Source organism: Corvus hawaiiensis, chromosome 11 (assembly GCF_020740725.1).
Source record: "Corvus hawaiiensis isolate bCorHaw1 chromosome 11, bCorHaw1.pri.cur, whole genome shotgun sequence".
Lineage (NCBI taxonomy): Eukaryota > Metazoa > Chordata > Aves > Passeriformes > Corvidae > Corvus > Corvus hawaiiensis.
Window position 1 is genome coordinate 17,172,443 of NC_063223.1, and position 27,974 is coordinate 17,200,416.

The window sequence follows — 27,974 nt, forward strand, 5'->3', positions numbered from 1 at the left end:
TAACCAGGACTAAGAAAGCACGGAGCACAGGTCCATAGAAGAAGTGCTCTTTCAAAGTGCAGTATCTAAAGTGATGGATCCTTCTCTTGTCTGCAGAAGACAGTCAAAACTTTCCTTCTGCCTCAAACACACTCCTACATGACAGGCCCAGACCCTGCACAAGAGGTGTGGCACTGGAGGGAAAGGCATTCTGATCTGTGGCCTCCTCCAGTTGTTCTCATTGAATGGAATGTGAATTTTTGTCCACTTTGGCTTAAGGCAGACATGTTCCCAAGAAATGCTAATCTAAACTAGAAATAAATCTTTTCTAGAAACAGAACTACAAACAGGAAGAACAAAGCAAATCTGCTTCAGCTTGAAAACTGAAAGGCAAGTTCTGCGTCTTCTCTGTGGGAGCTAGCAATGGGAAAGGATGAAGGAAAGAGTTCCTTGTGCAGCAGAGCCATGACAAGGTTCCCAAAACATTGGTTAGGTACAACCTAAAGCTCAGGGGTTTGCAAGGCAGCTCAAGCCACAGATTCAGTACCAGATGATCCCACAAACCCATCAAAGACAGAACTTAATGCTGCAGAAAGTACTTTGGCAGGTGAAAGCAATCAATGAAAGCCCTGGATTTTCACTGTTAAATGCTATGCATCAGCTTTAGCCAAGGAGACAGACCATCCAACACCTGTTTGGTGTAGGATATTTTTCCATCTCCACTTCAGCTGCAACAGGAGTTGATGAGGTAAAATTTCAAGCTAGATTGACATTGCCAAGAATTTAGTGCTTTAGGCACACACAAGTGCAATGGCTGCAGTGCAATCTGCCAGTCAACCCCCATCACATCTGTTTGCTTAAACATTTTAAATTATCTTTACCACTCCTTTTCCTGGCTGGACCAGCAGCATTAATGGATGGTGCAGCCTCCGGGGCTTCAGAGTCAAAGGTAGCTGGTGGTGGGACATAGCCAGGGGTCACTGAAAGAGCCAAAATGTAGAAATTGTGTTAATTCAGCTCCTGAATGACAACATACAGGCCAGATACATATCTAAAGAAAGTACCATATATTTCACTGTCCTGGTGAAAATGTCAAGTCTGTGCCTGTGTAAGAGTTTGTGTGTCTGCTATCAAGCAGTGAGCTGGAATAGCAGTGAGGAGGGGAGCAGTGGAGCAGATTAGAGTGCCTGGGATCTGGGCAGGCTATTGGGAGATGGACAAGGTGTGTCAGTACTTGGGGATCTGCAGAAGTTCGTGACTCTAGAGTGTGTAATTTGTGTGCTCCTCACTGAGGAAGTGATTAAGAAGAGCAGTTTGGATTTGGACAAACTGAAAATTATAGCTGTCCATGCATGAACTTTTAGGCCACTGTAAAACTGCAGTGTGTGTTACCATATGCTTCCTCCATTGATGTCTAAAACAATTCCTTTAACTTCACAGCTGGTACAGGCCCAAAATGTACAAATGTTTCGTACTCACCTGCCAAGCATTTTCCCAGCACATTCTGCAGCTCTGTGATGTTCTGTAATCGAGTTAGAACTTTCCCCTTCATCTCAGCATCCTGTTGCTGGCAGAAGGCATTTACAACCTAGAGATACAAACCAAGCTCACTGAATTAGGGAGATTTGTACCCACGTTGCTACTTTTTCTTTTCTGAATAACATTCTCAAGTCCTGAATGAACACACGACACAGCACAAGTGGCCTGTGTGACCAGGTTCAGATGGCATGAACAAAGCCCTTCAGAAGCCCATAAGAACATGGATATAATTGGTGCAATCTATAAAAAGAGATAGGACAATGTTGAGCTTTTGATGGGATACCCTTCCTTTTCGGAAGAGGGTGAGAGAGCAGAGGAGGCTGCTGTTCTGCTGAGTTCTTTATTTCATAGTCTCATAGATTCTTGAAGGCAGAGTTCGAAGGGGTTACATGATAAGGCCAAGCAGCAACAGCAGGCAAACAGCAGGCAGAACAGCTTCTTCTAATTCTAGTTCCTTCTCCAATTCTTTCTTACAGAAGTGTGGATTATATTTGTTAATTGACTAATAAAATTAACACACGTTTCTAGTCTTTCTTTTTTTAACCTATCCTGGTCTAATTCTAACAGTCATAAGCCTTACACAAGTGTTACATAGGTATTACACAGATTTGCCTATATAGTTTCTATCAGCTCTTATTGTTTATGTGAACACTCTATCTAAAAAATGTGAACAGTATAATTCTATCTATATTTTGTCTAAAGTAAAGAAATTCTGTGAAAAGGTAACACTGCTGCAATAAAAACTGTGTTTAAGTTCTCTGCTGCAGCTTTTTAATGTTTAAGGCACTTAGCATATATTTCTACTAAAAGTTAAAACTCTGTATTTCTATTTCACTTCGGTATGACTTCATGTATCTCAGCTTATCTAAAGGTTTTAATTCAACCCCTGTGCTTTGGCTTCCCTCTAGGCCCGAGTCCAGAGGAGCTTTCACTCCAACATGACAACACCTATAGATAAAATATTAATTGTAAAAGAGGAATTAGCAGACAACATCAGGTTCTGTGATACCTGTGGCTCTGAAGACCCCTTGGCACTTCCCAGGTCTGCCAGGAAAGAGGCAGTCCTGGGAGAAGAGCAGGAGGACTGGGAATGTGGAATTGCACCAAATCTGCCCTTCTCATGTTATCAGAGTAACTCCAGCAGGGAACAATCCCACTGACCATTGATGTAGCAAATACATGGTCTAAATCTGCATGAAGGTACTGCATTTTACCCTTCTGTCAGCTCTCAGAGGTATAGAACAGAGAGTACAGAGCATCCCCAAGAAAGGAAATTCTATAGCCTCTCTGGAAGTGGAGCACAACCTTTCTGTTAGGTGACAAAGACCACATTAGAAGACCAGAATATTCTCTCCCCTCTGGCTTCCCCTCTCCTGGCTGACCAACCTCTACTCTCCAAGGCTTCCCTCATCCCTCCACTCCAGAACCTGCAGACAAGGCTCTACTCACTTCACGAAACCAGTTGAGAGCATAGAACAGGAGTGAGCACAGAAATTCACGTTCTTGCTTGGACAGAGATTCCAGCTTCCCTTCAACCTCCAGGTCAGTCAGGTACAGGGGACAACCTGGCACAGAGCAAGAAAAGTATAGGTTGGACTGTGTGCTACTCATGCTTTGGCTTTTGCATAGACCAAGTCTCTTATCAAAGCCTGTAGCAGTTCCAGTGGCTATTTGGAGTAAGGCCCATCAGCCACTCCATCCTCAGACAGCACAACTGTCTCCCTGACTCCCTTCCACTTTGTGGGCACAGAGCATCTCAGCCTCCTTCACAAAATGCACAATCCTTCCTGTGGCCAGAGGAAATCCGTACAGATCTGGCAAAGGAACAAGGCAGGCAGCCAGGCTCTATAGACAATCCATTTACCATACCTAGCAAGGCATCAATCTCCTCCAGACTTCCACTGTTTTGCTCTGCAGTGTAGAGCCTCAGCAACCGGAAACAGGGTGACAGACACATGGGTGACACTGCCCTGGGAGAAAAAAGAAATGGAGTGGGTAGTATGTTTTATGTATCTCCAGAATGCCCATCACTTTTCCATTATGTCCTGTGTCCTCCCCAGGCCACCTTGCCTATGCCTTCTATTTTGCTTCTTGCAAGTCCCAGCAACACAGAGCAGAAATGCACCATGTGGGTTAGAAAAAAACTCCCACAAACTAATAACTGGTGATTATGAGTTTTCTGAAAAAGCAAACAAGGGAAGAAAAATTATTGTAATGAACAAAAAATGGGGTCAGATTTATTTCTGGTGGAAACCAAAGTTGACTAGTTCAGAAGGATCTGTAAGAAATTGTGCACAACAGAGTTATAAGCAGTGGAGAAACCTCCTTCAATGTTTTGCAGTGTGCCACTGCTCCAATTCTGAGTGAGGAAAATCAACCTTTTTCCATAGATGCATGCGAAGTTAGCTGTATTTTCTCTCATTTTAAAATGATCACGTCTTTTTAAAGCACAACTAAAATGTCAACAAAATCTTACGACAATAAACTACAAAGAATGTGAAGGTGCAAATAAAAAAAAGAGAGCCATTTATAACCTTAACAATTCTATGAGTCCTATGGTCCTTTTAACTTTGATTGCCATACTGTTTACTTGACTTTTGTATATCTTACATGCTTCCTGTTCCATTTGCCAAAGACAATGTCCTTATTTTTCAGTCATATTTCATTTTTGGCTGCATATTTGTGGGTTTAGCACTGTCTACCAGCATGACTCACCCAAGATCACCTAAACAGCCTAAGCCAGAACAGACTGCCAGCTCCCAACCAGATTATGCCTTTAAATCTATCTGAGTATGTTTAACATCAAAAAAAGGAGGAGAACACTGGAAACTGGTAAATTCTCTGACTAGCTCCTTATCGGGCACCTGAAGTGCACAAATGAAAACATTTCCTTTACCTTTGCAGTCATCCCACATGTAAGTGTCAAAGTACCTTTTACTTTGGTGACTCGCTCCAGCAGTGACCCTGCCAAGCTCACTCTGTGACACCAATGGCAAGAGGTTGATGGCAATTGCTTCCTGACTTTGATCTTCATCCAGATTGTACAAGGACTTCACTGGGAACAAGAATGAACTGCAAGGAAAGACAGACAAGGTCTTATTGGCAACCTCAGTTCTCAGTGACAGAAACACTATCAATGCTTTAGCTGTGATTAGCATACCCGTGCACTGTGGGGCTGAGATCTACCACAAAGTCACTGGGAAAGTCCTCCACCAAACTCTTCCCAAACTCGTCCTACGAAGAAAGGAAAAAAAACTTGCTCGGCAAAGGGGATCAATGAAGAAAGCTCCAACAGCAGCAGTGGAAGATGCATAAGATAAGGCCAAGCAAAAGTATCCTGGAACAGTCACAGCCATGAAGCCCCATGGCCTGCAAAGATAGCCAAGGGCTGCCTTTAGAGACAGAGCCAGGAAACAATGCTAAGTGTGCACAACCAACTTCTTCCCCGCTCTCTGGATGTGGGCTTGACTACAAGTTCCAGAGTGATGCAGAGAGGCAGAGCAGCTGGCTGCAAGAGGAAAGCAGCCCACATGTAAAAGGAGCTCCCAGCAGGAAGAAAGAGCTATCCAGGGGCCTTCACAAACCTTTTCCTATCACCATAAATACCATTTATTTATTTACTACCATAAATGACTGTGGCTCTTCCAAGATCTTAGGGATCAGACAGTCTTAGTAGTCTGACCCAGAAACCAATTTCAATACTAAGTTTAAAGTTCTTTCAGATTCTACTTTTGTCTATGAATAGGAACAGCATGCTCTGAAATGTCACTTAATTTCCTTTAAAAGGCTTCCCCACTGTCATGTAAAATTTCACATAAAAGAAGTTGTTAAAGCACAATGAGGAATCTGCCATAATGAGAAAAAGCCAAGAGAGCTGGATGAGGATTTTGTATCTGACCAGTCTCTCACAGAACAAAACAAATTTCCAGACTGGAGTGAAATCCTCAAATTGACTCTATCCTGCCAATGTTTGAAAAAACATAATTTTTCTGAAGAATTCTAGTAAGTGATTACGTTCAAACTGCTCTGCAACGTACCAGGAGCTGCAAGTCCAAATTGCCCTTCTGCTTCTCAATCAAACTGGCAAATTCATCATAGTACAGAGCCCGGATCTCTGGTGTTTGCTCACAGCAGAAGCCCACAAGGTCCAGCAGGGTAGACAGCTGAAAGGAGAGAAAACAGTGCAGAAATGGGTAAGGTAAGTGATCCAACTCAAGCTTTTACCTTAAGTCCTTTTTACATTAATTTATTGTGAGGCATATTCAAAGCTTCATCTCTAGAGTGACAACCCATGATGAATGTTCTTGAAGAGACACAGCTCTGAGAAGGAAAACGGGCCTTTAAGAGTCCTCTGCCATGAAATGACACAAAAGAGTCTGCCCAGGATCACCCTTAAATAGAGTGCCAGCAGAGAAGAAGGTTCTTCAACAGAAACTAAGGAAAAAGGCTGCTATGCCAATCCTGTACAGCAGAAATACTTTCTCTGGATGGCCTGAAAGGCACAGTTACCAAAGCTGAGAGGATGGCCATGGTCATCCTTTGGCTCACTGAAGCAGATTGTCCTGCTTCTTTCTTTGTATTTGAAATAACAGCTGGAGAGAAGATTTCCACTAAATGGCTGAAGTGCTGCTTGTCCTGGTCTAGCAGAGGCAACACCAGGGGGTGCCTTTGTTTCTCCAAAACCATTTTTAATAGACTCTTGGCTCTGCAGTCAATGTACAAGAATCCCAGGCTCAGGAAAATTAACTCCCAGATCCACACAGTACTTCAGATAAGACTGCATTTCCAGTCACCCCTCCTTGCTGACCATATCCTCCCTGTCTCCCACACTGCCCCATTCTTGGTACTCACCTGCCCATCACGCTCGCTGTTCAGCTCTGGTCTCTCCAGTGAAGCACCATCTCCTTCATTCCTGGAAGCAATTGATAACCTTGCTGTTGTGGCACAAGACTCAGCAGGTGACCCATCACACACACAAGGTTCTCTCTCCAGAAACTGGAGAATTACACAGGAAAAAGATTTCTTTGGAACACATTAAGAAAAGACCTGGTGGTGTTTGAGACTTCTCTTTTAGATTTCCCTGGATTCATACACAGAGCACCTCAGGTCATTCAGCCTAGAGTCAGAAGCTGGTCTGTAGTCAGCCCACCAGTGTGCAATTTTTTTCCAAGCAGTAGGTCCTGCTCGTGCTGGTCAAGGCATCCACAAATAGGCATTAACAAGGAATTTGGGATGCCTTTGAGACCAGCAGCAGGTGAGCAGCACTGCACAGGCTGAAATACCAAACACCACAGTATGCAGAAGAGAGTTTTAAGTTCCTGGATTTGCCCAAGATGTGCATGAACTCAAAGGCAATGCCCTCCTGTCTTTGTTCCACTCCAGGCCTGAACTGAAAGCCACGTTAAATTCATCTTTGCTACATTTTCTCTCACCTTTTTAATGCCACGCTGCCTATCATGGAAACAGCACCAATAATCCCCATTTGTTTGTGGTTGGGAACTGTGCTGGAGAGCCATTTCCTGATCACCATATGCATATCATCCTGGAAAGAGACACAGACCATGTCACCACAGAGGTACTTGTGTGCATCACTCACAGTTCTGTTGGCATCTTCACTCAATGTCATCTCCAAGGGCTACAGGGGGATGGTTTACTGAGATTACAGCTTTGCTGTATGAAAATTCTGAAATGAATTTGAGTCCCTGTGGATTCTGACATTTCCTTTATTATGAAAATACTGGTCACAGCTCCAACTAAGGCTGTAAACAGCATGAAAAGTGATTTGGTTTGACTTTGCTCTAACTACTACACAGAACACGTAGTCGGTCCAGGTTTCACCTATAATTAATAGAAGAGTATGTTAAAAAAATAGCAGATGGTCTTGGAGCCTGTCACACCCTAACAGCAGCTGCAGAGGTGCACTTCAAAACACTGTCAGCTTCAGGAGGCTGAAGGATGGAGCAGTTTGTGGTGAAGGTCCAAAGACAAACTGTGCACTGCAAGGACAAATGCCTAAGTCACCTGCAGAGATCCTCATGTCTGAGAAGTTTAGAAGTGCCCTTAGAGAAGGCAAAGAGGAAATTGTCTCTCAGGATACTGATTTCTTTGGTGACCTACCCCTAAAGTCTTTGCCATCACTGAGGATAGAGTCAAATTGCCAACCCAGGATCTCCACAGTTACAAACTGTCAGCTCAAAATAAATTCTAGACACTCCTCCCCTTCTTTTCACAACTTCTGAGGGTGACAGGCAGAACATCCTGATGGCAAGTCCTCCTGGGCTGCAAAGTCACACTGTGTGTTGCCAAGGCAATTTTCACAAATCACACATTGGGGTGGGAGGTGGGGAAATCACTGAGGAAAGTAGTTCAGAAAGGAGCTAAACCTGCCATACAACTGGGAATTTTGGCAGTGAAGAGCTCAAATTTAACAGGGTGAGTGGGAAGGCCCAAAATGACTATAGAAATGCTGTTTTACATGCCACAGACCAATCAGAGGAAGAGCAGTTTTCCTTTACAGTCTCAAGTTACCATGTGCAAACATACCCACAATTACAAACTACACAAGGACTCAAAGAAAGACAAATAGTCCTAATTTCTAAGAGCTGAACTTTATGAATGGGAAGATTTTCAACCCAGACATCTCTGCTGTGAAATAAATATCTTTGAATATTTATCTGCTATGCTCAAGGATTCAGAAATCCAGACAAAGGTATCCAGTACCACCACTGTTATGCTGCAACTGAGTCACACAAGGTATCCTGTGCAAGAAGAAGGTGGATTTAGACAGACCAGGTTTGACAGCTTCTCATGTTTAAACCATAGGTATGAGAGGTGTGAATTCTACTACTTCCCAGCCGAGTCCTCTGCACTGTGAAGTTCAGTTCCTCTGACAAGAGTCTCTGTTGTCTCTGGTGTACAGAATTTAAGTGCCTGAATCAATACAAACATCTCAGGGAAGACACTGAACTGTGCTTTCTGAAGGCTTCTAAGTGATGGAGAAACGGAACCACTCAAGGAGGCTGCTGAATTTACACTTTTGCAAGCCTTCAAGGCTCAGCTGGACAAAGCAACAATCAACATGACACCGTGCTGGTGACAGTCCCACTTTCACTGGGAGGTTAGATTAGGGACTACCATCAGTACCCCTCCAACAACACATCTAACAACTCTAACCTTTCTTAGATGCACAAGAGAAGGGGACCTTTCTGGGAAAGACGAGAGGCACACAGTCACTGTGATAAGCCCTTGATATCAGGGTGGGAATAAGTTGACTTGCAGCCACTTGGGGAGAAGAGAATTTTAAGATGAAGGACGTCCTGACATCAATCACTGTTCATAGATGAGGCCAGTATTTAGTTAACCTAGCAAAAGCACGAAGGCACAGCCTGAATGACTTTCTGTTGTGTCTCTGCTTACCTGAATGTAGCTCCCTTCTTGCTTCTGGCTGAATGCTAAAGTGCTGAGGATGTAGAAAAGCTTCCGGATCTGGCATGGATTCAGTTTCTGTGTAGAGTCTAAAATAGTCTATAAGAGAAGCCACAAACTAGCTCAGACGTATCAAGAATCCCTTTCCATATTCTCAAAAATACATGAATGGCCAGCCTCAGGGAAGATAATTAACATTACCTTTTTTGTACACACATGAAAAAGCTACACTCAAATTAAACAAATATAAATGCCAAACTGTTGCTCTGGCCTTAATTATGGCAGGTCATTTTATCAGAGGCTGAATGGGAAGAACAATTTGGCTACCATAAGCATTTTAGGAGTGCTCAGGACAAGTGACAGCTGTCTATTTTCTATCACAGGTTTGGTCACAGGATTCAAAGTATTTGACAAGCAAGAAATTAAGCAATTTTCATTTAACAATCAACCAGCTAAACAGCAAAAAGTAAACAGTTTTCCCATAGTGTACAATTAAATCACAGGGAGCACCAAAGTATCAGAGAGGTGTGGGAATACCCATACCCACCCTGTTCAAGGACTCTTAAATACAAGCTGTCCTTAAGCTACATACCCACCACAGATGGGGAGTGTTCAATGAAAGTACTGTGACATGCTTGCCTTGCTGTTTAGCTCTTCCCTCAATCTCCACTTTTAATACTTTTGGAAGTAGGCAACTGGGCAGGTCTGACGCTGCTTATCAGACTTAGAACTCAGTAGTCTATTTTTTTTTCTCCCCACTAAGTACTTCCTTTTTTTAAATTTTAGGACATGTCTTCTTCCATCTCTGTGAGCAATTTTGTCTTAGGATTCAAATACTGGCTAAAGTACTATCAGTCTTTCAATAGACAGAATGGGCAGTCCACAAAGGGGGCAGATTTTTGCCAAGTTTCTGAAACAGCTGATGTAAATAGACATCATTTTCCTTCCATTGTAGGCACCATTCCACACCTGCAATTTAAGCATCGTCTAGCTAAAAGGAATTGTCTATCTTAATTTCCCCTGTCGAAAAATCATACAGTCCTATCTTACAGCTCACACTTTGGTAACAGATACCTTTCACTTCTGACCACTGCATTTCTCCAGACAGAAAAGCTTTACAGGTATAAGCTTTTCCAATACCTCTATTTTGGAGAAGTACTGGTGTATTCTGGATCTGAGGCGAAGTGGTGTAAAGGACCCAAAATCTAGTACAGACCCAGAACATACCTTCACAAAGGTGGCATAGCGCATCAGCAGGGATGTGTGCAGCACCACCAAATCCGTGAGCACATCCAGAGAAATGTCCAGTTCTGTCTCACTTCCACTGCATACGTGAGTCACCAAAGCAGTCACAACCTCCTAAGGAAAAAGCCACCAAAGGAACCACAGTGAAAAACAGAAAATGTCTGCCTTGCTCTGCTCATATGAACTAAGTCAATCAAGTATAGATAATCAAAGCAGTCTCTGTGCTTGAGTCCCTTGCTACCAGTCTTGCTGTGATTGTTCCCCATCTTCTTCTTGCCCTACTCTTTGGCACAGACTTCTCTCCAAAGGCTTCCAACTGCCTGAAACCCTGTCCCCTAAAGGATCATGACATACATCCTAGAAAAAAGTGCAAGCCCAAATAAAACAGCTGCCATCCATCACACTGTACCTGCTGGCAGTAGGAGTCAAAGGCTGCAAAAGCTTGTTTGTACATGCAGCTGCCAAAGGAGACCACAGCTGGGTGTGCTGAGTGCAGAAACACCTGAGCAAGGGCTAGGATGGAAGGGAAGAAGTCTTTGATAACCTGAAATACAGACACCATGACAGAGATTATTGTTGCTTGTTTTCAACACATCCAGTGCTGAGGAAAGCTCAACTTCAGAAAACCACATGACAGTTACAACAGAGGACATGTGCCTTGGGACACTGATCTGGACCAAAAATTAGAAAAGACAAGTACATATACATAACTGGAAAGGTATAAATAATGCAGCACAGGGCTAAATCTTCATCTGACCAAGATCTTTGAGAGAGAAAAGAGAGAGCCCCAAAGCAGGATCAGCACTGACCGTTGAATGGTTTTGGAAGGCATTCTGCATCAGCTGCTCTGGCATGCAGCCCAATTGGATTTTGCTCCTCAAGACCTTCTCAGTTTGCTTCCTGTTCCTGGTGTTTGTAGAATGGATTAGCAGCAAAACTATCAGATCCAGAACCTTTTAGAGGAAATAACCACTATTCATTATGTTGAAATATTAAACAGTCCAGATAACTCCAAGTCAAAACCTGAAGTCTAAACTGAGAACAAAAAAAGATCTCAAAAAGTCCCAACAGTCACAACTGCAGAAAAACCTTGTGAGTCCAACAGGACAGAATTAAAACAAGATAACTCTGTCCCTTGATATTAGGAAGGATGAAGCAAGGGTTACGAAGAAAATGGATGGTTGCTATACTCAGAACAAGTCCAACACCAAAAGAACCACCCATGAAACATCACTGGCAGTTTCTGCGCCAACTACAAAAATCTCTTAATCTACAACCATGAAGAAAGCCTTGAGAACATCAGCAGAAGAGGACAGTCCCAGAGCAGAAGTATTACCTTATGGTCAGACACAGATGTGCTGTTCTCAATAGCCTGAGAGAAAAAAAACCAAGCAAGCTGTTAAGCTACAGTACAATACTATATTCCAAAACCAAATCAAAAAAGGTAGACACCAAAAGTCTGTGACACCCTGCTCACAGACTTCTCTCCTCTACAACAGGATACCTATCCAAGTCAGCAAACTGGATCTTGCCAACAACAGAGAATCCAGAAAGCATTCAAAAAAATAGCTAAAATTTGAGTTTGATCAAAGACACTCTCAAATAACATCCGGATTGAGAAAGGAACTGAGGTACTGAGTAATGAAAGACTGAGAACAAGAAACAGTCTCATGGTTTACTCTGAAATGTAATTTAAAATTAAATTTGGCACAATACCAGCCAATATTGATTTCCAGCAGGACATTTTCAAGCACCTTAAGGCTTCACACAGCTCAGTCTCAATACATGGGTATACATTTTTCCTCTCTCGCTGAACGAAATGTATCAATAAAATGAAGGGCTAACATTTGTCTTTTGATATCACATTTGATTACAAGAAAGGCTCAGGCTCAATCAAGGAGCCCAAATAAATAAGGAAACAAGGACTGAAGCATGTATCTTACCTTAATCCATGCTTCAGAGACATCTTTCTGAAATCTCACAGCTAACTTGATCACATCAAAAAGTAGCTTCACACAATTCTGGCTGGTAGTTACTTGGCTCAGGGAAGAACTGTAAATTATCAGAAAGGAGGAGACTCAGTCCCTGCAAATACTGTCACAGAAGGAACAAGGCAGCCCAGAAGTCACACCACTTACTTAAAGCAGACACTGTCCAGAGGGAATGCTCTGTCAAGGATAGGGAGTGACACAAGAGGGTGCAAACAGAGGTCGCAGAATCAATGGAAAACATACTGGAGGGAACTTAAAACAGATGAACTGGTAGCAACATCATTATAGATGAAGTTGCTTATTCCCATGCAGACATGGATGCAGCTGGCTCAAAAGGAATTAAATCCACGACAGGGGAAGCTGGCTGGGCAAAGACTGACAAATGTATTGTATTAGTACCAAGCAGGAAGGAATAAAGGTGTCTCTACCTTTCCACAGGATAAATTAGACTCATGTATGTAGCCAATGGTGCCAGAGAGACCAGAATAGGAAGAGTTTAAGTTCTCTTGTCTTGTCCTACCCTTGGAGAATCAGATAAACCTATTTAAGTACCTGGCCTGGACTTGGCTTTTAATCTTCTTCTGGGAACTGTGCATCTGCAGGGGCAGAACACACGATGACAGATCCAAGTTCTTACGAAGATCAGAAATCACCTGTAAAGCACAAATCCATGCACAAATCACTGTGACAAATGAGGGAAGAACAGAAAAAGCCGAGGAAAATAAAACAATTTCCCATAACAACCTTAAAATTACAAACAAAAAACCTCATATATTTATAAGATTCACAAGTACTTAACCATGTCCAAATCTAATTTTTTTTTAACTTAGAAAATGAACCAGCAAAACTTTTCTCTTCACATTGCGTCATGATGCTGCAGGTGCATACAGAAAGCAGAATTTTTTTAAAGCTACTCTGCGAAGTTCTCACCTATATCTGCTTTACGTTGCTGTGAACTGTTTTTATTCTGCTTAGCAGCTGAGCAAGATATATGGCAGCCTCAGGAATTCTGGGACATGCAAGTTTATCAATCTGACTGCTGTTGAATTGCAGTGTACCAGCACAGAGTGGCTTCCATGTGATAGGCACACTTTTTTTTACAAGGGTCTCCCTGAAAGGTTTGGGCAGATCACAAACCTCATCTGGCTTAGACTGAGGCTTTCTTAACATACAAAAAAAAGTGTGTTTGATACTTCATCCAGGCTGGCTTTGATCCCTGGCAACATTAAAATTTTACTTGAAAACATTAAAAACATTCATCTCTGTGTGTGAAGCAACTTCCCTCTGTTAAAACACACACTGGTGTGGAAAACACACGCTCCCATTATGAAAAAGATACTGTACCTCTACTGCATCTGCTGCCTTGACATTTTGGAGGATGAATTTTACTACTACAGGCAAATCTTCCAGTTTTACAGAAGGCACAATGGTCATGGCAGACTGTCGCACCTGAGGAGAGAGCAACACTCCATCAGCTGGAAGACAACACTTCACAGAAACACAATTATGTTCGTGAGAAGGAATCCTTATAGTCCAGCCTTCTGCTTAGAGCAGGAATATTGTCAGTACTAGATCAGATTCACCTTGGCTTTGCTGAGTCTTGAAGATATCCAAGGATGGAGGAAATCTCCAGTCCCTGCCACCTCTTAGATAATTTATGTCAATGCTGCAGACCCTAACTTGTTTTTCCAAATGTCTAACCAAAACCTCCTATTGTGGCCACTGCCCCTTACCCCTCTTCAACAAGAAGAGCTTGGCTCCATCATTTTTTAACTGGCTTTCAAAAGGGAAAAGCATGGACAACATGCAGCCTGCTATGCAGCACCAGCATTTTGGGACTATGTAAAAACACTATTTAGTGCACTCAAATGAACCAATTTTATTTTATTCATAAGAAGCCCAACTCCAAAAAGTACAGCAATGCAGCCAAGGCACATCATCATCTCTTCTCCTTTATCAGCATTCTGCAGAGAAAACCTATTTAATTATTTGATCACCAATCTTCTGCCTTTCCTTAGAATATAACAATCTAGTCTGGTCACCGTACTTCAAAAAGATGAAATATTGACAATAAGCAGGTTTAAAACAGGCAATAAAAATTTAGTGCAGCAGGACAAAGTGCTTCTGCATTAGCTAAAACAGCTGTGATTGAAATTTCTGGCTGTTACAGTACGCATTCAGAAAACTTCTCTCTGCTCTTCACTGAACCCCTCACATGTTTCAAAAACCAGCTTTAGCTTCTGACCTCTTTCCAACTTCAGGAGCTCAGGACTTTTGAAGGCCTACAGGAGTCAGATTTAACAAAATACTTGGAATGAAGAAACAGTTCCAGCTCTCGTGTTGCTAAGCAGGGGCTGGGGTCTGCCGAAATGCTCAGTAAAAGCTCTCACCTCAGCCACAAGTTCTGCATCAAGATCCAGACGAGAAAGGGCATCCAGGATTGGCACTGTCAGCCGTCTGCCCTGCTTTAGCAAGCAGCTGATACACAGGGAAAAGAAAACAAATGGTCCTCTTAACAAAACCAAGAATGTATCTTTAGTGTATTGTGTGATCCCAGTAGTTTTTGTGGTGACTGCAAAAAAAAAATCTTGGAAACTGACAACAACATATGCCACTGGCATTATGGAAAACTTGTTCCCTAAATTATTGCTCCTGCACCTGTCTTTTAACAGCCTCATGGACTTTCCCAAAACTCATGTAATCATTCTTGGCTGAGATCTCAATTTCTTACAAACTTTCTCTAGCAAGAAGTTGTACTTAAATTGTGTTAGATGAAAAACACCTCATCTGCAGCATCCTGGTAACTCTGTCTATGCTCCCTAATTCATTACAAGTAATGAGTTGTTTTCCACATCAGACATGGGTAGAGGCTATTGAGAATATGGAAATAAGTATGCCTCGCTGATACTGTTTGGATCTCAGCTTTCAAAATACACGAAGAGAGAAAACAGAAGTCTGAGGAGTTTGATTAGCATAGAAAAAATGCGTGGAGTTCTTTTATCTAGAAGCTGAGGCAGTAAACTGAGAATGAAAACGAAGTCACAATTTGAGAGGGTACAAGGAACAGGACGCACTGCTTGCAGTAATAATCTGCAACAGTGATCACAGGTTTGAAAAGATAATTAACACCAGCATAAATGCAAGTCATCTGTGTAGTAATAAGAATTAGAAACACTTAGACTATTCAAATTACTAAGTAAAATGAATACATTATTAAAGAAGACAGATGTAAGGACTAGCCTAAGGCAGTGCTCCCTGGGAGGATAACTCTTGGCATTAGGTCCCCCAGTTGTTTGGGTCAGTAAATATGCTTGAGAAAAGTATATAAAATAGCCAGAAAGTTCTGTTTCTTGCACACATTTACTGTGTTGTGTGTGGTTTGGGTTGGTTTTTTTTATTAATAAAAACCATGTTGATTCTTACCACAGCAGAATCCAAGACAAATGAGAAGTTGTCAAGAGTAATATCCCAGTGACTGATCATAGACTGATCCAGAATAAGTAGTGAGTACTTAACTGGATTCTACCTGTGCTGTATGCAGGTAGTCAAGAGTTTAACAATTATTTAGATAAAAGCAGTTTTGGAGCATTGTCTGAATGCAATGTCTTTTGCCTGTGCTCTCTTTAAGAGCATAACAGCACAAATGGAATGTCCTAAGCCAGTGGTAGGTGTCCCCAAATGTTGCAGTTAACAGGAACACACAGCTGTCCTAATACTTCAGTCATTCCCAGAGCAACCTTCATTAATGCACCTTGTCCTTTTCTACTAAGTGCAAGGGGGAAAAAACAAAACAAAACAAACCCTCCCAACCAAATCATCTGTACCTGAGCTCTCTGGCAACCTCACTTTGCTGGGAATCCTCCAGGATCTCAGGTAAACTGGTGATAATATCGTGCTGGATTGGTACTGGAGAGACACTAACCATCTGCATTAACTTCTTGACCAGATCCTGCAGACAAGAGGAGCACTGGTGAAATGCACAGATCTCACCATCAGCACAACAACAATATTATGCATCGTCTGCCTGGATTTATGCCAACTGTCCCAAACTCACTGTCCTGCTGAAGTCATGAAGCAGAGCATAGACTTTTGTGGAACAATGGTATTTTACAGGGAGGATATCATGATCTTGGTGAGCAGAGGAAACTGGGAAACACAACAAGCTTCCCAGTGTTTAGTACTCCAGTAGAGAGTAACCCGCAGGGACTGACTGACTTAGGGAAAGAAGGAAAAGAATCACCAGAGCAGGAACAGAGAATTAATCCCCACACACTTGCAAGTATCCAGTATCTTGTTAGAATTAAACAAGAGGGGATTGTAACTTCCTGCCAGCAACAGCTTTAAAATGGGGTCACCCGTGTGAATACACATGCACAGATATAAATTTATGTAAAATATTAATTAGAGCAAGGAAAGAAGAAAAATAGTAAAAGAAGGTCAGAAGTCACTCAAGACAATCATAACGAAACAGAAAAAAATTAAATCTCTCCTTCAGCCCACCAATACAAAAATAACATCAGTTCTCATTAGCACAATAATTCATCTAATCCCGCCTGAGAGGCATTCCAGAAGTTGTTTGGGAAAAGCATCCATGTGACTGCACCTCTGGTACCCACCTGGCTGTCAAGGAGCCTGTCAAGCCATTTAAACTGATTGACAATGAGCCGGGGGAAATTTGTTCCAAAGGTGCCCACACTGAAACAGCAGAAAAGGACACACAGGTTAGTCAGACCTACAGACTCAAAAGCTTTGCTGCTGGTCAGCAAGACCAACTAACCCCATTCTTAACTGGTCATTAATACACAGAAAGAACTTCACTCTTCTTACAGTTTGATAGGAGACAAGTGTAACAACATCCATTTTTCAGAATTCCCAAAGGATTCACAGCACAATTAACAGCTTATCACTTTTGCATCCAAGATCCTTTAGAATTCTTGGGTGAAAACGGTTCAGACCTTGTGACTGTCTGTGTTAAAGCCTCCTCAAACAAGATTTCAGTCTGAGACAATTTCTTAGACTACACCCCTGTGCAGCACTTGTATCCTGTATTCCAGCAGTGGAACAAAAACTGCAGCAGGAACAGCCTCAGCTTCATTCTGCCCCTTGGCTTGCCCCACTAACTCTGTGGTGAGCATCCAAGGCACAGGAAGAAGAGATGAAGTGGTCAGGTCTTGCCTGTGTTGTGTGTGCCTTACACCTCAAGATGTCTCACTCCAACTATGATGTTATACTTTTAAAAACCAACAGATGTTCTTTCAATTTCCCTTGTTTGAACACAATCTGTACTTTTAAAAGGAGATCTGTTTGCATCTCACAGCCTCCTAAAACTCTGCAAGCAGCCACTTCCATCTTTTTTTTAAATGATGAGACACTCAGTCCCTCTGCTGAAATAATTCCTAAGCTTGTGTCAGTAGCTGCAAAAAGCACAATCAATCAATGCACAGTGTCTGCATTTCAGCTTCTAGAAATTTGTCTTCTGCTTTATGCACCCACAGATTTAAGGTCATGGTACCTCACAGATTATTTTACACAAGTATGAAGGAAAAACCCACATCAGTGCGAACTGCCATTCAGGTAAATTTGAAGTAACAGTTAAAGTCAAACAGCTGGTGATTGTCCAAAAGAAATTTCATTTCAAGGCAGAGAGAAGCCAGTTTATACTCACATGTCAAAAAAGAATTCAGGGATCTTTTCCAACAACAGTGTTATGACAGCAGGCTGAAAGAAAGGCAAAAAGACAGTGTTAGGGTGAGTTACTGGTTGTGCTGTGGTATTGCCACCAAAACTGACCTTTCACAAAAGATGAAATATACACAGAGAATAAAATACTTGAAAGGCTCAATAAAAGTATTTCCTGTGTATGAAATCTCTTGCCTAATGCCAGAAAGGAGGCACACAGCCTAAGAAGTGAAAACCACTTCTCAGAGGGTGGTATAAACTACCCACATAACCCAACAGAATCAGAGCATATGAGCAGGATGTACAATTCTTCTGGGCCAGTGAACCTCTCTTTCTCAGACCCAGCTGAGTTGCTTTTCACCACAGAGGAAACTAAAGCATCAACTTTTAGATAAGTTTGAAAACAGTGCCCAATTCTAGCACTTAAAAAACCCACACATATTCTCCACAGTGGAAGTGGTTATATCTCATCAGAATTTCCCATGGTCGACCTGAGCCATCAGCTCTCATTCTGCCCCTGTTCACCTCTGAGAAGAGTCTGGCTCTATGTTCCCTACACATTGCAACCAGGTATTTGAAGACCACGAAATTTCCCTTAATCTTCTCTTAAGACTGGACAAACCCGGTTCCCTCTGTCTCTGCTTGTCTGCCATGTGTCGCAGGCCCTAAGCATCTTTGTGTCCCTACAGAAACAACAAACTGGACACTGTTCCAGGTGCAGCCTCACCTCCCTCAAAACCAGTTCTATTAATCCTTCACTTACATAAGCAAAACGTTCCCTACAATCAAAAGCACTGTAAAGAGCAAGCTAAGGTGCCCATACCTGTAAGATCTTAATCCCAAGAAGCAGTTTAATGAGGCTTTCACAATACGAGTGCACCAGATTCCTGCAAGATGAAAGATTCCACCACAGTTGTGTCAAAAATATGTTGGGAGAACAGGCTGTAGCTCTTTTCATGACTGTTTTTTTAAAAAACTATACACAGTGACTTAAGGTAACACATGGTAATCACAGACACACACAAAAAGATTTAAAACTGCACTTTAGCTCTGAACCAGCTCACTCTCTACAAGACTAGAAATGTGAAAGTCTGTGGTTAAGCTGTATCTCCTGGAAAAAAAAAATCTCAAAAAGGAATTGACCTTCACCAGCCCAATCAAATTTTTTTCACAGTATTTGGTTCTTCCCCTAAAATACCATGGAGTCCGACGTGGGCCAGACAGTAAATTCTGTGACTTAACACTAAACTCACTGCTATTAAAAAGCAATGTACTAGACCAGCCACCCTGCCTTGGTGTGCATCAGCTGGAGCCTTTCCCTCCACTCTGGTCAATGTCCCAGGACATAACAAGCTCTGACTGAAGGGGAAGGCAAAATACATTTTCTCTACCTCGACCCCTCAGTCCGTACAGGAGTGCAGGGCAAGAGGCAGTTCTTGAACTGGTTCCTGTCCTTGATGTGAGATTCCAGGCCGCTGATGAACTGCTTCACAACCTGCAAAGCAGAAAGAAGTTACCCATCCTGAAGGGACACCCCAGTCAACTGCTGTCCTTTAGGATGCATTTTGCAAGCAGGTGATGAGAACCAGGAAGAGCTAACCAGGGAACTGCAAACAGAAACTGTGATGGAAGGAAAGCTGGATAATAAGTGAATGCTAGCCTGGACCATTTCCAGAAGGAAACACTGATTGTTCTGCAAAATAACTCTAAAGCGAGAGTCTCGCATTTTATTTTGATTTTAAAGGGCTTTGCCTTTCTTCCTGTTCAGCTGAGATAGCAACCTTTAGTGTGACAAGAGCTGCACCCAAAAAACACTTGCAGCCAAATCACCGGCCTCAGGACTTTCACCCTGGACTTGCTGACAGGAGAGGAGCACCACATCATGGCAGTTTTAATGGTGCCAGCTCCACCTAACACAAAACCAAATCCAGCTTCCACCAGAGAGCGATGCAAGTGATTTGTCTCCTGTAAGAGCCTTTGTCTTTTGAATAATATTGCCAATGAAAATTACTTTGACAGGGCACAGTCAGAAGGACAGAGAGATTAAAAGGCTGGAACAGCAATACTGAGAGAACTGGAAAATGTGGACCACAGAAATCCAAGATAAGGTGATGTGTTGCATGCTTTTGTATGAGACTAGCAAGGACAGGCAGCTGCATTTGCATCTTTTGCTCAGCAAACAGCTTTAAAGCTGGCTCCTGCCAAAGTTACTTACAGCTGGGTAAGTAGGGTGCTTCTCCAGGGCCAGGCAGAGCTTCTTCTGGAAAGCCATTTGATCAACAGCTAAGGAGAAAGTTTAGAAAGGAAATAAAGAACAAGACACAGTCTGTCCATACAGCATCACAACAGCTACACCAAGTACAAGCTCTCAAGCCCATCCACCAACATTTCTGCATTTGCTCTACTGAGAAGCCCAGTTGGCAAAAGCCTCAGTGGAATCAGCCCTTCTGCTTTCTCTAGTCAGGGCTGAGAGTAGCACTGAAGATAATGAATACAGGAGTTCCTGATGGCCTTGTCTGAGCTGAAAGACAACAATGCCATGTTTGTTTTCCCATTTCAGAGCTCCTGCCTCTGCAATTCAGTACTGTAATCACAGATACAGTCTAATATTTTTCTATATACCTCCAATAATCTTTCAGAAGCCCTTAGACTTAGCATGTCTACACCCAAAGAGCTGGTATAATGAGTTTAGGTGATGCACTGAATTCAGCAGGAGCAAGAGGTATATAATAAATAAGAGGCCAGATGAAGGTTTGCTTGAACTTTGAAACAAGCTAGCTCAAGCGCTTTTGTCCTGCAAGTAAAACACACTGGTACTTTGTACCAGCCATCCTTGCAGGTTTTGATCTAAAAGCAGAAAGAGCAAGTGTTAAACTCGTACCTATTTCATTCTGTCCCTCCCCAGCTTTCAGCACAATTCCTGATGTCCTAAGGAGCTCTTCAAAGACTCCCTCATTCTCCAATCCACAGAAGGCAGAGGCGTTTTCCTTATCAGAAATCCGTGACTTCTTAGTTTCTGAGAAAACAAAACATGCTACATCAAATACATAAAAAATCAACAGTGTCATTAACAATCAGCATTATCAAAACTGCCATTTTGGCCTTGTCCCTGCTTGGGAGCTGCTGCCTCTATTAGTGGGTCTCCACCCCAGTAAGATGATACCCAAGCACCTACTTGGCAAGTCTGTCTTGCAGCTCTCTTCAGAGGCATCAACTTTCGACAATTTCCTTTTTGAAACCATGGTAACAAAACCTTTGTTGTTGCCTAAAAAATGCAGGAAAAAGACAAGTGTTTAATTAATCTCTTTTTAAGCAGATCTAGAATGTATTAGTGAATAGCAAAAGAGAATGCAACACAAACAGAGAGTGCTCAAAGAAAGATTGCCTGGGTAACCAGTATCACACCACATTTTTCTGCTGTGCAGGTTGAAATTTTAGAGCTTGTCATATTTAAATAGCACAATACATCACTTTTTCTAAAATGCAATTCCTCATAAAACAAGGTTTGGGCTTTTATTCAAACACTGGGCAAAGTGAGCAACTATGAGATTGCATCCACTAAACTAAACTCAAGACCCTCTCCACATGCCTGGACAAACCAACAAAGGACTCACAGTTGAGTGTTCATGAGCCCAACCACATTAACTGACCCTGTTCGTGTCCCTAACCAGGCCAATGAGCTCTGTCAGCACAAACCTCCATCTAACCCATCCTCTTTTGGGGGGTGACAACGATTAAAAAGAAAAAAAAAAATCTTGACTCACCTTTAAAACTTAAAGGTTATTAAAAAAAGATGTGTGTGCATCTCACACTAAATGTCAACTGCTTGGCAGAGGCTAGTAAAATGAGTTACTTAAATATCAGCATGGAAGTGGAACAGTTAAAAAACAAATGTGCAATGAGTCTTTCACAGCTGTTTTAGGTGTATAAGTATCTGAAAGGCAGGTGCCTCTGAAAGAGGATGGTGCCGGACTCTCTTCAGTGGTGTCCAGTGACAGGATAAGGAGCAGTGGCCAAAACGAAAACACAAGAAGTTTTACCTCAACATGAGAAAAAACTTTAGGCTGTGGATGGCAGAGCACTGGAACTGCTGCCCAGGAAAGGCGTGGAGTCTCCGTCTCTGCAGATATTCCAAACCCACCTGGACGCGTTCTTGTGTCACCTGCTCTGGGTGACCCTGCGTTTACAGAGGGGTTGGACTGGGTGATCTCCAGAGCTCCCTTCCAACCCTAACAATGCTGTGATTCTGTTCTGGGTGCGAGGCGCAGCCTGACAGCCCAGCCAGGTGGGCTGTGCCGCCACCGGAGAGCCCCCTCTCCATCGCACCCACTGCCAAAAGCTGGCCAGCGCCTGAGGCGGCCGTTTCACCTCTCCTCAGCTCAGCGCACCTCACCTGAGCTGAGCTGAGCCGAGCCCACCTCCCGTCCCTCCGGGCAGGGCAGGACACCCCACTGTCCCCTCACCGTCTCTCGCCCCGCGGGTCCCCTCACGGCGCTCCCGCCACTCGCGCTCGAGTTTCCCGCCAGCGGCGCGCGCTGACGCCGTTCCGCCGGCGGCGGAAGGGTCGGTGCCGGCAGCGGAAGCGGAAACGGGGCGTGCGGCGGCGGCCCGGGGTCGGCCGGAGCCGGGCCCGAGGCGGCACCGCCGCGATGAGCGAGCCCGAGCTGCTGCTGGACTCCAACATCCGGCTATGGGTGGTGCTGCCCATCGTCTTCATCACTTTCTTCGTGGGCATGATCCGGCACTACGTGTCCATCCTGCTCCAGAGCGACAAGCGCCTCACGCAGGAGCAGGTGTCCGACAGGTCAGGGCCCGCCTCACCCCCGCCCGCCCCTCGCTGCCCCCGGCCCGGCCCGGCCCGCTAATGCCACGTGTCTGTCTTCCAGCCAAGTCCTGATCCGGAGCAGAGTCCTTCGGGAAAATGGAAAATACATTCCAAAGCAGGTACGGAGCTGCGCGGTTGGGGCTTTACAAAGAGGGTGACTGGGAAAGCAGCACAAAGCGCGGGGCTCTGTCCGAGCAGTGCCGCTGTACGAGCAGAGCCCACAAGGGCCCGCGGGGTCGGACGCTGCCGGGTCACCCCTGGGCCAGGGCAGTGTCCAGGAGTGCAGATTTTAGGAATCTTGGACACAGGACCGCTGTATATGTCTTTTCCCTGACATTTATGTTAGCTGTCACTGCTCGGTGTTTTAACTGCATGCTGACATGAGATGTGCCTCCAAACTGTCGTGTTTAATATCTGCTAGCAAGCACACAGGGATGGAATACAAGCCTGGGATAACGAGGTGGGCATACAATGTCAGCTGAAATGTTTGCTAAACTAAGTCCATCACTCATGTTGACTGTGTTGGTACCAAGTGTGTGTTTTGTGAAATCCAGAGGTCAGTTGGGAGAGTGAAAGTGTTCCATGTATCAGAATTGGTGCTCAACCTGCACAAAGAATTTGCACAAAACACTAGAAGCTCTTTAATTAACATGGATTTTTCTTCAGAGAACTCTTATAATTTGTTCAAAAAATTCAAAAAGCCAGAGATCTGGTACTCTGGATGCAGAGAAACGTGAGGAGCTTTAGAACACATGGGCAGTGAGGCAGCTATCCAAGAAAGGTGTGTTGTGAAAGAACTCACAAGATGTCTGAATGTCTGAGCAAGAACTAATGCTTCTGTCCTTCTGCTTCTTACGGTGTTGGCATTGTCTTTTTCTGTTTTCAGTCTTTTCTGTCCCGGAAATATTTTTTTAATAACCCCGAGGATGGATTTTTTAAGAAAACAAAAAGAAAGGTAGTGCCTCCTTCACCAATGACAGGTATGTTAAGGTACCCTAACTGCAGCCAGGTAGAAAAACCTGTCAGTGTCTGCCGAGGGTGGAAGGTGAATCAGCTTTGCAGGGAGCTCAGGCAGGGTGAGGGAGGGGTGGGACTGTTCAGCTGGGTATTGGGGACGGGGGGCAGGAGTGAGATTCCTCTCTTGGGTAACAACACATTAGGCCACTTCATGTTGCTCAACTTCAGCTCTGAGCTGCTTGCAGCATCTCAGGAGACCTGACCTCCTCAGGGTATCCAGGCATGGGAAGTCCTGCTCTCACTCGACTCCTTTTGCCAGTGTTTTGCTCCAGCTCCTGCATGATCTTCTCCAAAGCAATTTTATTTTTAAGTAATGTATACAGCAAAATAGGAGTTTGTTGTCCTTCTTCTACCCAGGTCAGCTCACAGAGCGGTCAAGCAAGTTCAGAGATCTGGGGCAAGGGATGGGGTCAGACACAGCACAGAACACAACACCCCTGTGGCAGCAGCCACCAGAACACTGGCTGCTCATCTCATTTTGCAAAGTATTGTCAACAATAGAAAATTATAGATACTGGGATAGGACTGTTGTCTCATGCAGTTTCTTAATTAAATTAGCTGACACATAATGACTTGTTTCTCTTTATTGTGATATGCTGCCACTTCACATCCCATCTATGATTTGCAGATCCTACCATGCTGACAGATATGATGAAAGGGAATGTAACCAATGTTCTGCCTATGATCCTCATTGGTGGTTGGATCAACATGACATTTTCAGGATTTGTCACAAGTAAGTGTCTGGAATAAGATGGGTTTGGCTGTGTTTCTGAAGAAGACCTTGAGGGTCTAAGCTGCATCAGAGATTTTCTCCTCAACCTGAGAGCAGTCAGTTAGAAGCAGCATAAATTAGGCTTGTGGCACTGCTGCTCTTCACTCCATGAACTGCACAGATTTGGTTGTCTCATTGCAAAGGGGGAGGAGAAATTGTTTTCAAAGTATTGGTCATGGTCTCAAAGAAAATAGCTCGGGAACAACTGTAGTGACAAAACCAGTGTTTTATTAAAACTGCCTAAACTTCAGGTTGATAGAGTGGATTTTCCTCTGAACCTGTCTAGGGAGTTGGTTACTGTGTGGAGTGTACACATCAAAAATACTTACTTAAATTCGTAGTTCTGGGGTTTTTTCCTACTGTTTATGTGATAACTGTTTCTTTAACAAGAGACATTCCCTTTCACAGTCACTGAAGTAATATGTGTGAGGGTTTGGTCATTTGATAGTTTCAGAAAGCCTTTTCATATTAAAATGAATACAGAACTGCAGCTTTTTCAAAAATCCAAATTAACTTTTTATTGTGCACGTTGCACTCAGACTACATTAGATGTAATAAAAGAACTACCTGCTCACTTTGCCCTGTGCTTTGCAGTTGTGCAGTGTCACTTTGTGAAGCTGGGCTTTTTTTCTTCTCTATCCTGCAGCAAAGGTCCCGTTTCCTCTGACGCTGCGTTTTAAGCCAATGTTGCAGCAGGGAATTGAGCTGCTCACTTTAGACGCGTCCTGGTAAGCCCCTGTCCTCAACAAGCAAGGTCCAGTTCCCACTTGGAAAATGCTGAATGTGTTAATAACCCTTGGATGGTCTGTGTGTGCTGCTGGAATGAGGTCATGTGCCAGCTTTGAACTGACAACAGCCGTGCTTGTTCTGATTTGTCAGGGTGAGCTCTGCTTCCTGGTACTTCTTGAATGTGTTTGGACTCAGAAGCATTTATACTCTCATCCTGGGCCAAGATAATGGTGAGGCGCTTGTCATTTCTGGGAACTGGCTTCTCCTTCCAAGGGACGTCATCTGAGGGAGGCTGGGGAAAAGATTTCTAAGTTTCCAGCCAAAAAGCTCTTGAATGCCTTTCTCCTTTCGGTGAGATTATTTACTCTCCCTGGGCTAGGTTTGACAGCACCTGCAACAAGTACCCAAATCTCCTGCACCAGACACTGGCTCATAAACTTCCATGGTTGTTAGCCCAGGCTTTCTTTCCCATCAGATCAGCGTGCAAAACTTTTGTGCTCAGGCTTGTTTTATTTCTATTCTCTGTATTATTTATTTAAGGAAAACTGTAAAAATTTCTCAATGTTAGATGTGGGGCTGGACAGATGTGCATTGGGAATGTAGAAAACTATTTTCCTCAACTTTTCTGCATATTTTATGTAAATCTGGCTAAGATGTAGCAGGTGGGAGCAAGATGTCTTGTCAGGACTCCTTCTGGCACAGCAGTATTGCATTTTGGGTGTTGCTGCAATGTTCTCATCTATAGATAAAAACCTTCCCAGTGGCACCATGCTCCAGGGAATGCTGTTTAGTAACACACAAATCAACCTCTCATTTCTCATTTCTAGCTGCAGATCAGTCCAGGGTGATGCAAGAACAAATGACAGGGGCAGCAATGGCCATGCCAGCAGATACCAACAAAGCATTTAAGGTACAGTATTCCCACCTGCATTCCTGTTTGTGTGAGCTTGCAGGGTCGTAGGCTGCATGTAACTCATCCTCTCCCTGTGTCAAGTAAGGGAATTGCTCTGGATTCCTGTTCCTAAAATTAGAGCTGACAGCTTATGAAAGCTGTGGGAGTTGCTCTGGGTCTGGCAGAGCCCGAATACCCTGCAGTAAACCTGACAGATCAGTCATTCCCAGTACAAAAGCTGAATTTATTTTCTATCCTCTGCTTTTGCTGAGGAAGGGGTTTTTTTTTACCTTGAGATATAGTTCCAAAGCAGAAACTGGCTCTGCAAAAGTTGTTAATAGTGCAGCTGAGCATGAGTCCAGCAGGCACCTGATGGAACTTGGGTAAGAGAATCAAGTAAGCAAGTCAGTTCAGTGGAAAATCCACAGGATTTGACTGTCTTGAAATTCTCCTAAAGCACTTTCCATAGGCACTTGCTTGTTAGCCTGCCTCTGCCTTTCACAGCCCAGGTTTATGCACAAAGGACAGACTCGGTTTCTGTTTTTACGTACTGCAGAAGAGGTTTAGCCACACATAACCTGCTGCCTGGGAAGGTGGGATGGTCTGCTCCTGCAGTTTGTTTTCAGTAACCTTCCTGGTTAAAAAATCCCACACCACCCAGGCAGAGGCTCAGCCAGAGAAGAGCATGGCTGCAGTTGGCAGCAGTGCTGGAGCAGTGGGTGTTCTGTCACAGTCAGCACCGAGGTGCAATTCCAGCCAGTACTGACTCCCACCCAGTATTGGCGCTCTGCAGCACTTCTGCCATTCAGCCTTGCAGGGACCTAAACCCACAGCATGCTCCAGCAGAAACAAAAGGGGAAAAGCCCATATTGCACAAATGTTCTGGCCAAGAAATACAAATCTCTGCTGGGCATCATGGGACGTGGTTTTTTTGCAGGCTTTGTGCACAAGTCTGTGAGCAGGTGCAAAATTTTTGGCTTTTTACCTGTTGTTATCAAGTAACTCTGAACTAAAGAATTAACTCACTGCAAAGCACTTGACCCACCAGAACAGGGCTGGCTGTTACAGAAGCAGTGGACTGTTCCAGAAGGGTAAAGGGTTGGCAGAAAGTAGATAATGTAGTTTTTCTGATTTCTGTGATGCAATTTGTATTGACCAACTAACATCTAATTAAGTATAAATCACTGATTTCAGAGTTGACAGGATTGCCAGGTTTTTCATAGAAATTGGTGTTTGTAGCAGTTGTTAAAGAAAGCACTGCTTTGTCTAGTTCTTGTCTAATCCCGTGTTGCTTTTCCTTCTCTACTTCTGTTCACTGCCAATGCAGACGGAATGGGAAGCCTTAGAACTGACAGATCATCAGTGGGCCTTAGAAGATGTAGAAGAAGAGCTCATGGCAAAAGACCTCCATTTTGAAGGCATGTTTAAGGAAGAACTTCAGACCTCCATCTTCTGAATTTGAGAGTATGCTTTTGTCTCTTCTTGTAAAAGTTACTTGAAAAGAAATCTGTTATCTAAAACTATATAATGTATTTTAGCAAGGCTGAGAATAAAAGAAAACCATCATGTTCAGAACTGCAGTGCCCTCACTTTGATTTGACCCCAAGGATACATTCACACTATTTCCCCAGTAATTTATTCCTTCCCAAGTCCATTTGTAAGCACCTGAGTGCCCACACAGCCCCTCCCTGCCTGCCACATGCACAGCAGGGTGTTGCCAAAGGGTGCCTGGCTGTTATTTACTGGGCCAGGTGGGGATAATGAATGCTTTAAGCTGCCCACCTTGGACTGCAGAGAACAGGGAGCAACTGTTCCTGGCTTGTCCTTCTGCAGAAGCTCCTCAGACCTCTTCCCCAGGGAGAACAGTCCCAATATGGAAAA

The 27,974-nt window shown here is 43.5% G+C and overlaps 2 protein-coding genes across 2 annotated transcripts in view; one reads left to right on the plus strand and one right to left on the minus strand.

The window, feature by feature from the left end:
- Window positions 1–22,403, minus strand: part of FANCD2 (FA complementation group D2) — a 36,638-nt gene extending 14,235 nt beyond the window's left edge. The window contains exons 1-27 of the mRNA XM_048315468.1: window positions 22,322–22,403; window positions 21,034–21,123; window positions 20,740–20,874; window positions 20,074–20,141; window positions 19,250–19,353; window positions 18,682–18,745; window positions 17,845–17,897; window positions 16,796–16,874; window positions 16,004–16,128; window positions 14,570–14,657; window positions 13,524–13,628; window positions 12,732–12,832; window positions 12,132–12,240; window positions 11,525–11,560; window positions 10,998–11,141; window positions 10,598–10,732; window positions 10,171–10,302; window positions 8,935–9,042; window positions 6,951–7,060; window positions 6,370–6,430; window positions 5,556–5,681; window positions 4,679–4,752; window positions 4,450–4,590; window positions 3,388–3,488; window positions 2,968–3,083; window positions 1,459–1,567; window positions 861–959 (exon numbers count right to left, since the gene is read on the minus strand). Of these exons, the coding sequence (XP_048171425.1) occupies window positions 861–959; window positions 1,459–1,567; window positions 2,968–3,083; window positions 3,388–3,488; window positions 4,450–4,590; window positions 4,679–4,752; window positions 5,556–5,681; window positions 6,370–6,430; window positions 6,951–7,060; window positions 8,935–9,042; window positions 10,171–10,302; window positions 10,598–10,732; window positions 10,998–11,141; window positions 11,525–11,560; window positions 12,132–12,240; window positions 12,732–12,832; window positions 13,524–13,628; window positions 14,570–14,657; window positions 16,004–16,128; window positions 16,796–16,874; window positions 17,845–17,897; window positions 18,682–18,745; window positions 19,250–19,353; window positions 20,074–20,141; window positions 20,740–20,874; window positions 21,034–21,100 (2,590 nt within the window). The 5' untranslated portion in view covers window positions 21,101–21,123; window positions 22,322–22,403. The remainder of the gene's footprint in view (window positions 1–860; window positions 960–1,458; window positions 1,568–2,967; window positions 3,084–3,387; window positions 3,489–4,449; window positions 4,591–4,678; window positions 4,753–5,555; window positions 5,682–6,369; window positions 6,431–6,950; window positions 7,061–8,934; window positions 9,043–10,170; window positions 10,303–10,597; window positions 10,733–10,997; window positions 11,142–11,524; window positions 11,561–12,131; window positions 12,241–12,731; window positions 12,833–13,523; window positions 13,629–14,569; window positions 14,658–16,003; window positions 16,129–16,795; window positions 16,875–17,844; window positions 17,898–18,681; window positions 18,746–19,249; window positions 19,354–20,073; window positions 20,142–20,739; window positions 20,875–21,033; window positions 21,124–22,321) is intronic.
- A 47-nt stretch (window positions 22,404–22,450) lies between these two features.
- On the plus strand, window positions 22,451–27,668 carry EMC3 (ER membrane protein complex subunit 3). The gene is made up of 8 exons (XM_048316195.1): window positions 22,451–22,662; window positions 22,745–22,802; window positions 23,570–23,663; window positions 24,329–24,433; window positions 25,119–25,200; window positions 25,352–25,431; window positions 26,029–26,111; window positions 27,421–27,668. Exons 1-8 carry the CDS (start codon window positions 22,508–22,510, stop codon window positions 27,547–27,549), a joined length of 786 nt encoding a protein of 261 aa, XP_048172152.1. The 5' UTR covers window positions 22,451–22,507; the 3' UTR covers window positions 27,550–27,668.
- Window positions 27,669–27,974: the final 306 nt, after the last annotated feature.